The sequence below is a fragment of the Lynx canadensis genome, chromosome A2 (genome assembly GCF_007474595.2).
Source record: "Lynx canadensis isolate LIC74 chromosome A2, mLynCan4.pri.v2, whole genome shotgun sequence".
NCBI lineage: Eukaryota > Metazoa > Chordata > Mammalia > Carnivora > Felidae > Lynx > Lynx canadensis.
In genome coordinates, this window is record NC_044304.2 from 90,888,182 (window position 1) to 90,900,898 (window position 12,717).

Genomic DNA, 12,717 nt, shown 5'->3' on the forward strand with positions numbered 1-12,717 from the left:
TCCAGTTTGTGAGGAAGATCTAGGATCAGTGAACACAGGATTTTAAACTGCTTATCGGCATTACAATTAAGTAGAACACATTTCTTATTGCAACCTAGGTTCACCAACAACATTACTATCCTAATAAAAGCCTTTTGGTAAAAGCCATTCTTAACTAAATAGCCTTGCACCTTTTGGATGAGACAATTATTATATCCACATTACAAATCTGGTTCCTGAAGTATTTTAAGGGACTTAACAAAATATGGTCTGGGTACTAACAATATACCTGTGCTTGGCCTACGAAAAAGGAACTGGGTCACTCTTCTAACTATGTGCTTTATTAGATCAAGATACAGATTGAGCTTGGTTTATGAACCATTTCACCATTTTTAAATAAAAGAGGGTAACATCAAATGGCAAGCTTTCTGTGCTTGTACAAAGGTCTGTAAGGCAGAGAACCTCTAAACAGAGTATTTTTTAAGGACGGGTAACAATTAATACTTCCATAATTTTGCAAGTTGGACTAGCTGTCATTCAAAAGAATCTGAAAAATAGTTAAACTGTGTATTTTGCCATTTGTTGCTGTGAAGAGTAAATCAGAAAATAAAATCGAAATGCTTAGCATTGAGCCTGACACAAAGAAATAATCTCAACAAATGAAAGTTCATGCTACAGAGGTTAGTAATGTTAGTATTATTTAGGCTGCAAGAAAAAAACTACGCAAGGGATCTGCAAAAAAGACAACATTAGTTACTCAATACATCTAATTGCCTTTCCACTTTTAATCTAGTAGCACATGACTCTTTGTATTACTCAATAGTTCTTCAAAATCTATTCTCCAACATCATTCAAGCCAACACCACTCAACTTCACTGAAGTTTTTATGAGAGATTCATTCTTAACAAAACATCACTTACAGTGAGTACTTGTCCAATAGAATATTCATAGGAGAGGACCAAGGAGGTCCCGTACCAGAATGCCAGGGCGTATGATGCATAGATCAACAGGAAAGCGATACCAATAGAAATGTTGGCTGTGATAGCTTTCTTTATCCCAATTCTTTTAGCTTCTTCTAAGTTTTTGTTGTACCTGGGAGAAATAACAAAAACTATCACAAATACTCATAAATCATAAGAAATGAGCCAAGATAACATGATGGTTATGAAGTACTTAGAATGTGTCCAGCCCTGTTGGTAGGTGTTTTACATGTATTTTCTCCTTTTGTCCACACGTTGACCCTATGATGTTAGTATTATATTAATCCCTTCTTGTAAAAGAGTAAACTGAGGATTACAGAGATTAAATAATTTGGGGGAAAGTGTTACAAAAGGTTCTTTCTGGCCTTAACAATAGTGAAATAAGGGAAATTATGTTTAGCAAAACTTCAAGAATTTGCATTATTTCATAGTCAAGACAAAAATAGAAGCTATGAAAACATGTTTTTCCTTCATAATCTGCACGTCTTTTAAATTAAAAATTTTTTTTAACGTTTATTTATTTTTGAGACAGAGAGAGACAGAGCATGAACAGGGGAGGGGCAGAGAGAGAGGGAGACACAGAATCTGAAACAGGCTCCAGGCTCTGAGCTGTCAGCACAGAGCCCGACGCGGGGCTCGAACTCACGGACCATGAGATCATGACCTGAGCCGAAGTCGGATGCTTAACCGACCGAGCCACCCAGGCGCCCCTAAATTAAATAATAAAAAGCAGATATAATGCTAGAAAGTGCCCACCACAAGGAAATCCCTTAAATCTCTGAATGTTTAAGGAAACATTAAGGAAAATTCTTCTTCTTTTTTTTATGTGGGCTCCATTAGCTTATCTCCATGTCTCTTTTCTTAAGAATCTCTGTAAATATAGAATCAAGGTAACGTTATTAGAGAAATAGGATAGATTATAATTGAGTCTTAAATCTGTCTTCATCTTTTTTAATCATATATCCCTGGGAATTTAGAACATTGCCTTGCAGGAAGAAAAAGTTCATAGCTACTGAAATGAAAGAACTTACTTCCATATAGAATTCATATGTTGAGGTCTTTGATCTGTAAAAGCATAACTACATAAATATTACGTAGTATTATATTTTCTTTGGAGGATTCACTCTGTTAGTTGGAATGTACAGCCAAGGTAAAGTCTTGCTCCGGTAAGAGCATGCCTTCTTTCTTGCCTTCATGACTTTTTTTAACTAGCTACTGTGCTAATTAAAAGCATGCCAAATGCAATTTACATGACTACTATGTCTACTAAAGACGGAACTTAAACAGAACTTTAGAGTAATAAAACAGTAAATTATTAGAGTTTCTCTCTGCAAAAAACCCTAACTTGCCACTTATAATCTTTGAACAAAGACATTATTTTTGAGTAACGTGTTTCAATGGTTCATCTATCTATCTATCTATCTATCTATCTATCTATTTCCCACTTTTTGAGTTGACCTGGGACAAAAGACATTACCAGGCATGGACAATACATGATTACAAATAAGGAACTTTAATGCACATGACCCACACCTTTATTGTTATTTCCTTTACATCAGTTCTTGCTTACCGAGACTAATGCAGAAATCATTTCAATGACATGTTGTGGTACCATGCAGCCAGAGGAAACACTTTCACAGGAAGAAGCAACAACAAGGAAGAAAATCATTTAGATACCAGAAAAGAAAATGAAAAAAGGAAGAGGGTAAGGAGGAAGGAGAAATCGACAATACTACTTTTACAAAGGCTTTTTGATTAGCATTTTAATAAAAATACCACACTATAAAACCAGATAATAAAATCTACTCATTAAAAGCATTAGTATGAGAATGGTAATTAAAGTGACACTCCTAGAATGGATTAAAGATACACAACAAAAACAACAATATTTTGAAAAAAAATTCTTAAACATTATGAAAATATATATCAGTGATATAAACAGCCACTTACAAGAGCAAGAAACAATTTTAGTTAAGCAAGAGAAATAAATACTAACAGGTAGGACATACACAAGAGAAGAAAATATCATTTTAAAATTAGGAGAATAAAGCTATTCTTATACTACTGAGTTGAATTTCCTTTTAAACTCTCGTTAAATTTCCTTTCCAAGAAAGCCAGCTTCCTCCTGCACCTGTTAATTGGGAGAGAAAGTCAAACTAAGACCTTAATTACCTGTCAATGCAGAAGCAGAGAAAGGAAAGGAAAGAACTAAAAAGAAAACTGAAGGGTTACATTTCGTCTAAATATAATTTCAGCAATCCTACTTCCAAATTATATACAAAATCTAGGTACTTCTCTCCCCTCTCTTGCCTGTGGTCTACCTCAGGCCACCATAAGCCTTTTCACCTGGGCTACAACCACAGCTGGTCCCTGTTTCCAATCTTTAACTGCTCTCCTCCAATCACCAAACCAATTACACACAGAGAAATGATGTTAACATATTATGTGGATACTCATTCCTTTGTTAAAACCCTGAGCTCTTGGAGTAAAATCCTACCTCCTCACCATAACCACCACTTCCTTCAAAAGCCTTTCCATCTCCCCTCACTCAACACAGCTCCAGGCATATAAGCCTCATTTGTGGTATTTTCTAGAATACATCAAACTCTGCCACCTCAGGAAATCTGGAAGACTCTTCTATCCCTAATCCCACCAGGGCAGGCTTTTCCTCATCCCTCAAGTCTCAGCCTAGATGAAATATCCTCAGAGAGGACGTGACTGCCACAGCCTTCCCTGACTGCCATATTTAAAGTAAATTTTCCCTCCTTGCTATTACAGCACACTCCTTGATTCTTTCATAGTACAATTTAAAGGTCTGGGGCGCCTGGGTGGCTCAGTCGGTTAAGCGGCCGACTCCGGCTCAGGTCATGATCTTGCGGTCCGGGAGTTCGAGCCTGGCGTCGGGCTCTGTGCTGACAGCTCGGAGCCTGGAGCCTGTTTCACATTCTGTGCCTCCCTGTCTCTGACCCTCCCCTGTTCATGCTCTGTCTCTCCCTGTCTCAAAAATAAATAAAACGTTAAAAAAAATGTTTAAAGGTTGATAATTTAATTAATTTCATCAATGATTTCTTTTTTACCTTCTTTTTTACTTTCTTTCCTTCCCTTCTTCTCCATCTTACTCTTTGGACTAAGGATCATAAGAGGGACAAGGTTTTCCGTTTCCAATTCACTACTGAAAACCGAGAGCCTAGTGCAGTGCATGTGGTAGATACTGGCTAAAACTATTGAATGAATGAACTTTCAAGAAATGGCCAACCTGGAAAGAAACTTATGCCAGCATATTGTAGTCCTGAATCTACTCTTTATTTAAAGGCAAAACCAATTTCCAATTTGCCAGCAGAGAATGTCCTTTCAAAGATACATGCCAGTAACTAATGTCTTCTGAATGAATGATGCCACACAAAAAAATGAATCTTTGAAAACAGCTGTGTACGCCCATTTGCTTATTCTTATAATAAAAATTTGATCCCCATCTTCTTTAGGTAAAAAAAAAACCTTACTGTACCTAATTAATGAAAACAGTTAAACTAAAAACAACAACAACAAACACCTCAATTTATTTAAACTTTTACCAAACTAAAATAATCAGATTTATCTAAGTTCTGAAGATTGGACTTGACTCGCCTGATGTCCTTTCTCTCCTTGCCAATGTTATTTACATCCCATACATAATTATAATTTTTATTTCTAATAATACCTTTTTATTTTTTTTTATTTTTTTTTTTAAATTTTTTTTTCAACATTTATTTATTTTTGGGACAGAGAGAGACAGAGCATGAACGGGGGAGGGGCAGAGAGAGAGGGAGACACAGAATCGGAATCAGGCTCCAGGCTCTGAGCCATCAGCCCAGAGCCTGACGCGGGGCTCGAACTCCCGGACCGCGAGATCGTGACCTGGCTGAAGTCGGACGCTTAACCGACTGCGCCACCCAGGCGCCCCTCTAATAATACCTTTTTAAAAATTATCCTATTCATCAAATTTAGGATGTCATTAATTGTAAGAAGTTAGTGTTATTCTGTTATTTTATGTAGCATTAAGGAGTTTAATAGCATACTTCAGGGGCACCAGGGTGGCTCAGTCAATCAAAGCAACTGACTTTGGCTCAGGCCATGATCTCATGGGTCGTGAGTTCAAGCCCCGTGTCGGGCTCTACACTGACAGCTCAGAGCTTGAAGCCTGCTTCGGATTCTGTGTCTCCCTCTCTTTCTGCTCGTCCCCCGTCCACACTCTGTTTTTCTTTAAGATAAACAAACATTAAAAAAATTAATAAAAAAATAGGACACTCCATATACAGCTGGGAGTCAAAGGGCTACAGCCTCAGTATAGTAAGCACATGCCCCAGGGAAAGTGACAGCAAGGGAACTTGCATGTGTCAACCCTGGCATCAGGTAAAGGGAGGAAAAACAACTCCCTGAGAATCGGAACCACAGGCAATTACTCATGCAGGTCTGAACTATAAATTCACACTGCCAGTGTGGTTCAAAAACTCCTAGACATATAATTTAATGTAAGGTGGTCTCAGGTTAATAGTGTCCCCAGTGAATGGCAGAAGCAAACACAAATCCTGCAAGAACTGACTTCAATCCAGACCCACAGCAACTATAAGATGGCATTGACTGTAAGATTTATCTCAGTTCCAGAACTGTGAGAGAAAAATGTGCATCTTAGAATTAATGACATTTTATATGTTTTCTAATCATTCATTGTTGCTTCACAGCAATTTTCTCTGAATTGTGATCAGGTACCCAGAGATCTCACTGAATATTATTAGTCTGCAGAGGCTACTGGAATTTTTGTGCATACAATCATACCATCTGTGAATAATGACAGTTTTGCTTCTTGTTTTCAATCCTCATAACTTTTATTTCTTTTTTTTCTTTTCCTTTTATTATTCTTACTCTTATTTATTTCTTTGGTCTTATCTAGAACCAGTTCAACACTAAACAGAAATGATGCTAGCAGACATACTTGTTTCATTCATCATTTTAAGGAATGCTTTTCACATTGCACCATTAAGTATGATGCTTCCTATACATCTCTGGTATATACTTTTTATTGAATCAAGAAAATCAATTATTACTCCTGGTTTTATGAGTTTTTGTCATGAATAATACATAATTAATTCTTTTTCACCATCTGTTAATACAAAATGCTTCTTCCTTTCAATCTGTTAATATGACTAATTATATTAATAGATTTCCTAATGTTAACCATCTTTGCATTCATGGGATAAAGCCAGTAAGTTCAAGATTTCTTTAATCTGATGATATTTTTCACATGGATTTGTTTAGCTAATAATTTATCTACACCTTCTGCATCTATGTTTTAGGTTAAACTGCTTTGTAATTTTCCTTTCTCATGTATCTGTCTTATTCTGGCATCAAAGTTACACTAGCCTCATAAGATGAACTCACAACTTGCTATATATATTTCTTCCATTCTCTGAAACAATTTCTATGAGATAGAGTTATCTCATTCATGAAGTTTTAGTAGAACCTTTCTGTGAAATTATCTGGACTCTGTGGGTTTTGCTTGTTTATGTGTGTATATAAGGGCAGGAGTAGAGATTTTAAACTTTGGATTCAATTCCTTTAATGATTGTTGGCCTACTCAAGTTTTCGTCCTCTCAAGTGAGAGTTTTAGCCTATATTTTTCTAGGATATTGTCTACTTCATTAGGGTTTTATAATTTATTAGTATGAAGCTATACTTTTAACTTTATTTTTTATTTTTAAAAACTGACATCCAAATTAGTTAGTATATAGTGAAGCAATGATTTCAGTAGATTCCTTATTGCCCCTTACCCATTTAACCCATCCCCCCCACAACCCCTCCAGCAACCCTCAGTTTGTTCTCCATATTTATGAGTCTCTTTTGTTTTGTCCCCCTCCCTGTTTTTATGTTATTCTTGCTTCCCTTATGTTCATCTGTTCTGTGTCTTAAAGTCCTCATATGAGTGAAGTCATATAATTTTTGTCTTTCTCTGATTAATTTCACTTAGCATAATACCCTCCAGTTCCATCCACGTAGTTGCAAATGGCAAGGTTTCACTCTTTTTGATTGCCGAGTAATACTTCATTGTGTATGTATATATATACACCACATTTTCTTTATCCATTCATCCATTGATGGACATTTGGGCTCTTTCCATACTTTGGCTGTTGTTGATAGTGCTGCTATAAACATGGGGGTGCATGTGTCCCTTCGAAATAGCATACCTGTATCCCCTGGATAAATGCCTAGTAGTGCAATTCCTGGGTCGTAGGGTAGTTCCATTTTTAGTTTTTTGAGAAACTTCCATAGTGTTTTCCAGAGTGGCTGCACCAGCTTGCATTCCCACCAACAATGCAAAAGAGATCCTCTTTCTCTGCATCCTCGCCAACATCTGTTGTTGCCTGAGTTGTTAATGTTAGCCATTCTGACAGGTGTCAGGTGGTATCTCATTGTGGTTTTGATTTGTATTTCCCTGATGATGAGTGATGTTGAGCATTTTTGCATGTGCCGGTTGGCCATCTGGATGTCTTCTTTGGAGAAGTGTCTATTCATGTCTTTTGCCCATTTCTTCACTGGATTATTTGTTTTTTGGGTGTTGAGTTTGGTAAGTTCTTTTTGGATTTTGGACACTAACCCTTTATCTGATATGTCATTTACAAATATCTTCTCCCATTCTGTCGATTGCCTTTTAGTTTTGCTGATTGTTTCCTTCGCTGTGCAGAAGCTTTTTATTTTGAGGAGGTCCCTGTAGTTCACTTTTGCTTTTGTTTCCCTTGGCTCCAGAGACATGTTGAGTAAGAAATTGCTGTGGGCAAGATCAAAGAGGTTTTTGCCTGCTTTCTCCTCGAGGATTTTGATGGCTTCCTGTCTTACATTGAGGTCTTTCATCCACTTTGAGTTTATTTTTGTGTATGGTGTAAGAAAGTGGTCCAGGTTCATTCTGCATGTCGCTGTCCAGTTTTCCCAGCAGCACTCGCTGAAGAGACTGTCTTTATTCCATTGGATATTCTTTCCTGCTTTGTCAAAGATTAGTTGCCCATACATTTGTGGGTCCATTTCTGGGTTCTCTATTCTATTCCACTGATCTGAGTGTCTGTTCTTGAGCCATGAAGCTGTACTTTTTAAAAATAAAATGTATTTTTATCTGTAGCAATTTTTTATTACTTCTTTTATTCCTGATTAAACTTGCAAAATACTTGGTTATTAATTAGTCTTTTCAAAGAATTAGTTTATGGATTTGTCAAGCCTCTGCTTTTTTACATTTATTTTCTATTCAATTGTTTTTTGCTGTTTATTATTTCTTATACTTCCTTTACTCTGTTGTTCTTTTTCTAACTTCTTAATTTGGATGCTTCATTTGTTAATCTTCAGCAGTTTTTCATTTCTTCTACCAGATACCCTAGTGGTATCATGGAACTAGGATTTGTTTTTAACGTGAAATACTCAGTTTCGGGGAGACAGCACTCCTTAGCTCACAGAATTTTGTAAATTCAGATCCTAAGGGCACCGGAGAGTGAGTCTTGAGATTTTGATTTCTATGGGGAGATGCTTTTCCCCGGCTCAGAAACTGGGCAGAAGCAGAAAAGCTGTATTTGTTTCCCTATGTTGGTGGACATATTCTTTCTCTGGTCTACCTTTCCACTGAGAAAAACTGGAAAAGAATCTGAGCTCAAAACTTCCCTCTGTGTTTGCTCAAACATTAACTATTCAGAAAAGAGTTTTCTGAATCATCTTTTAAATAGTATGCCCTATGACTCTAACAGAGTATTTTATATCCCCAAATAATATTTACTCAACTGGTATATTAGATACTTTGTTTGTGATCATCTGCACCTTTCCCCTCCCCTTGATAAAATTTAAGCTCCAAAAGAGGAAAGCTGTATTTGACTGGATGCTTGCTTGACCATTAGGCAAGACTTCTCATTTTACTAGTCAGACATATTTTAAGGCAAAAGCAAAAACCTTACCAAAAATTGAGAGAGAATACAGTACTGCTTTCCTTTGAACAATGGTAGGTGCTTAGTCTCAGAGGGCATCTTTGTGGGTATGAAATATATATTATGAACACAAGTATACTAAAAACACATAGGTACACTATAAAGAATAATTATGCCATTAACACCCATGTCAGCACACAACTGAGGTCAAGAAACAGAACACACCAGAACCACAGAAGCCCCTTGCTATGAGTCTTAATCTAATTAACCATGTCTCATCTCCCCCAGAGGGGACTATTATTCTGACTTATAAAAATTCCCTTGTTTTTCTTATGGCTTTACCAACAATGTATAATGTTCCAAACAATATAGTTCACTATTCCTAATTTCCAAATATACATATCTTCATAACATTAAAATGCTCTAATATCAGAATAGTATAACATATATTCAATTTTAAATAAAGTCTGTCACTGTTTAGAAATCAATGGATCTGATGAATATTATACACTGCAATAAATTACTATCTACATTCTCATAAATCTAATAAAAAGGGACAGTTGCAAGAATATACTAAACAACATATAATAAAGATTTTGACCTTTTGTACAAAGGTGCTTTTTAATTATATTTTTATCTTCCAAAAGCATGATTAGGTGCCTGGGCAAGAGGGGAAATGAACCACAGATTAAAATGTCTCCCTAGATCTTACACAAAATACTCATTTAGTCTTAGAGAACCAAGTATTAACTTGATGGGGAAAATTATCATCATATATAAAATATGTTAGCCTTAAGAAACCATTTCATTGTCACTACCCACCTAAGACATTCTAGAAAATGTTTTGAATTAGCAGATATAAGAGGAATACAACTAAAATTACAACTTTTCCAGAATATTAGCTATGCTGTACGACATCGAGGAAGCTATTAAAAAATATATACACACACATACACACCCTTATACTCAACACTGTCAACCTGAACGGCATATCAGATGACAGAGAACTTAACATTTCTAGCAACTTAAAAGAAGAGACTCAAACCTTTCAAGTTCTTTCTTTTGTCCTCCAAAGGCAATCACAGTTCTAATTGCTGCTAAGACCTCTTCAGCTACTGCTCCAGCTTTTGCATATGCCAAGAGTTCTTTATCAGTAAATGAAGATAGTATCTGTTTAAAAATATAATTTCAGATCATTTGAAAATTTTTAACAAGTTAATTTTATCTTCTGTAAAAGAAACACAAATATATACACCAACAATGTTTGTATGTTAGTGTATATATAGAATAAAATCTGTCTTTCAACTCATCTTTGGTCATAATGTTCTATTTTTTTTAAATTTTTATTTAAATTCTAGTTAGCTAACATACAGTGCAATATTGGTTTCAGGAGTTGAATTCAGTGGGTCATCACTTACATACAACACCCAGTGCTCATTACAAGTGCTCTCATCAGTATCCATCACCCATCCAGCCCATCCCCACCCACCTCCCTCCATCAACTCTCAATTTGTTCCCTACCTTTAAGAGTCTCTCATGGTTTTTACCCAAAGGGTACAAAAATACAGATTCGAAGGGGTACATGCACCCAATGTTTATAGCTGCATTATTAACGATAGCCAAATTATGCAAAGAGCCCAAATGTCCATTGACTGATGAATGGATTAGAAGTGGTGTATATATATACAATGAAATATTACTCAGCCATAAAAAAAAATGAAATCTTGCCATTTGAAACAACATGGATTGAGCTAGAATGTATTATGCTAAGCGAAATAAGTCAGTCAGAGAAAGACAATTATCATATGATTTCAGTCATGTGGAATTTAAGAAACAAAACAAGATGAACATATGGGAGGGGAAAAAGAGAGAGGGAAATGATGTTCTATTTTTAAGTATATATATTCACTCTATTAGCCACTTCAAATTCTTTTTGGACTGAGATGGCATACAATAAATTAAAATTTTAATTTTTTCACCAACTACCTCACGGATCCTCATCTAAATAAATAAAATGGAACTTTGGGGAGATTTTAAATTTCAGAAAAGAAGGTATATACCATAATCATAAAAACAGGGAAAAAAAGGCATTAATTACATCAAGGAAATATGGTATGAACTGAACACAGCAATTGCTAATTGTTCTCTGGAACAGAAGTATAAGGTGGGAGGCCAGCCACTGACACGTAAACTGGGCTCCCCAAGGGCCCTATTATGAAAATCGGATCAAGTGATATGGGCAAAGGACTAAGGTTACTATTTGTACCTGGAATGCTTATATAGTCAGCCACCTAAGGGTTACATGTAAGCAATTAATAATAAAGTATTACACCCTTTCAATAAGTAATTTATATGCATTTGTGGACTCATTTATATAAGTCATATCAGTGAAAAGCTCTAAGTGGTTTTGATTTTAACAGTGTATTTCTTCTTTTGCTGTGTGTGAAAGTAAAAGGAGCTGTGAAGGATTTAAGACGGAAACTGACATGTTGAGTTAACAAATGCTTGGCCATTCTACTGTAAGGAAACTCTGGTTAACCTGATCGATTTAGGAGCCGGTTTGCAGAAGCCGACCAACCACAGGTAAGACTAGCTGAGAACAGAGCAAAATGGGAAGAATTCTTGTGGTTGTACAAAAGGCATCAAGAGTGAACAAAAGTAACATCTGTGTGATGACATATCCTGAGATCTCCACACCTCTCATTCTTATGCTGCTATTTAATGAACATGAATCCCAGAAGAGAAAATACCTCCCTTTTTCCTTTTATCCAATCAGCTTATTCCATTCAACCTACATACCCTGTGACATCTTGACCCCTTATCCTTATATATACCCAGCTGCAGCCCTTCGGGGAGGGAGACTGAGAAATTTTCTCTCACTTTCTTGCTTGATGCCTTATAATAAAACCCTTTTTCTCTGCCACAAAACTGGGGTCAGTATTTGGCTTGCTGAGCACCAGGCAACAGACCCTTGTCCAGTAACAAGAATGGGTGGGTGAAGGCAAATGAAAATCTATTAACTGTGTTCTATGTACAGATATGGTGCTGTATGTACCTATCTTCTTTGGTACCCAAAGCAATAACCCACTTATGCACTAGACTTTCCTGACTTCTCAAAGCAACCACAAAGAAGCAAAATTTGCCACACAAAATATGCCCCGACACATATTATTTTAAATTTGTTATTTTTAAGAAATTGCAAACACAGGAAGAAATCCAAGAACCAAGCAGAAATTAGCCTTTTGTAAGACACATATACATGTATAAGGGAAATCTCCATTTGTCTTTTTGTTTGTTTTTTGTTGTTGTTGTTGTTTTGAGAGAAAGAGTGCATGAGCAAAAGAGAGCGGCAGAGAGAGAGAGAGAGAGAGAGAGAGAGAGAGAGAGAGAGAGAGAGAGAGAATCTTAAGCAGGGGCCATGCTCAGCATGGAACCTGACAAGGGGCTCAATCCATGACCATGATCTGAACCAAAATCAAGAGTTGGATGCTCAACCGAATGAGTCACCCAGGCACACATGGAAATCTCCATTTGGAAGAGTATCTCCCTGATGTGCCAAGACAAGGGCGAGACTTTAAATCTCTAGAAACTCGTATTAAAAGAGAAGACAACCAAATACTTAAATCTGCGTAACAACCTTACCCTTGCTTATTGTGCCTTTCCTAATAGGCTCCTATAACTGACACCCCAACCCCAAACACCTTCTTTTGTCTTTAGCTGAAGATGGTATTTAAGGTGATGGCTTCAACCATTTTGGGCAGTTATTCAGTTTTCCTTGGTCCTTCCCATGTACACAGGAAGTATACATGTTATTAAACTCTTGTTAT

At 36.4% G+C, this 12,717-nt stretch overlaps 1 protein-coding gene across 1 annotated transcript in view; it reads right to left on the reverse strand.

Annotated features, from left to right (window-relative positions):
• The window catches only part of ABCB1 (ATP binding cassette subfamily B member 1), a 114,299-nt gene that overhangs the window by 56,823 nt on the left and 44,759 nt on the right, over nt 1-12,717 (reverse strand). The window contains exons 8-9 of the mRNA XM_030307890.1: nt 9,936-10,060; nt 900-1,071 (exon numbers count right to left, since the gene is read on the reverse strand). Of these exons, the coding sequence (XP_030163750.1) occupies nt 900-1,071; nt 9,936-10,060 (297 nt within the window). The remainder of the gene's footprint in view (nt 1-899; nt 1,072-9,935; nt 10,061-12,717) is intronic.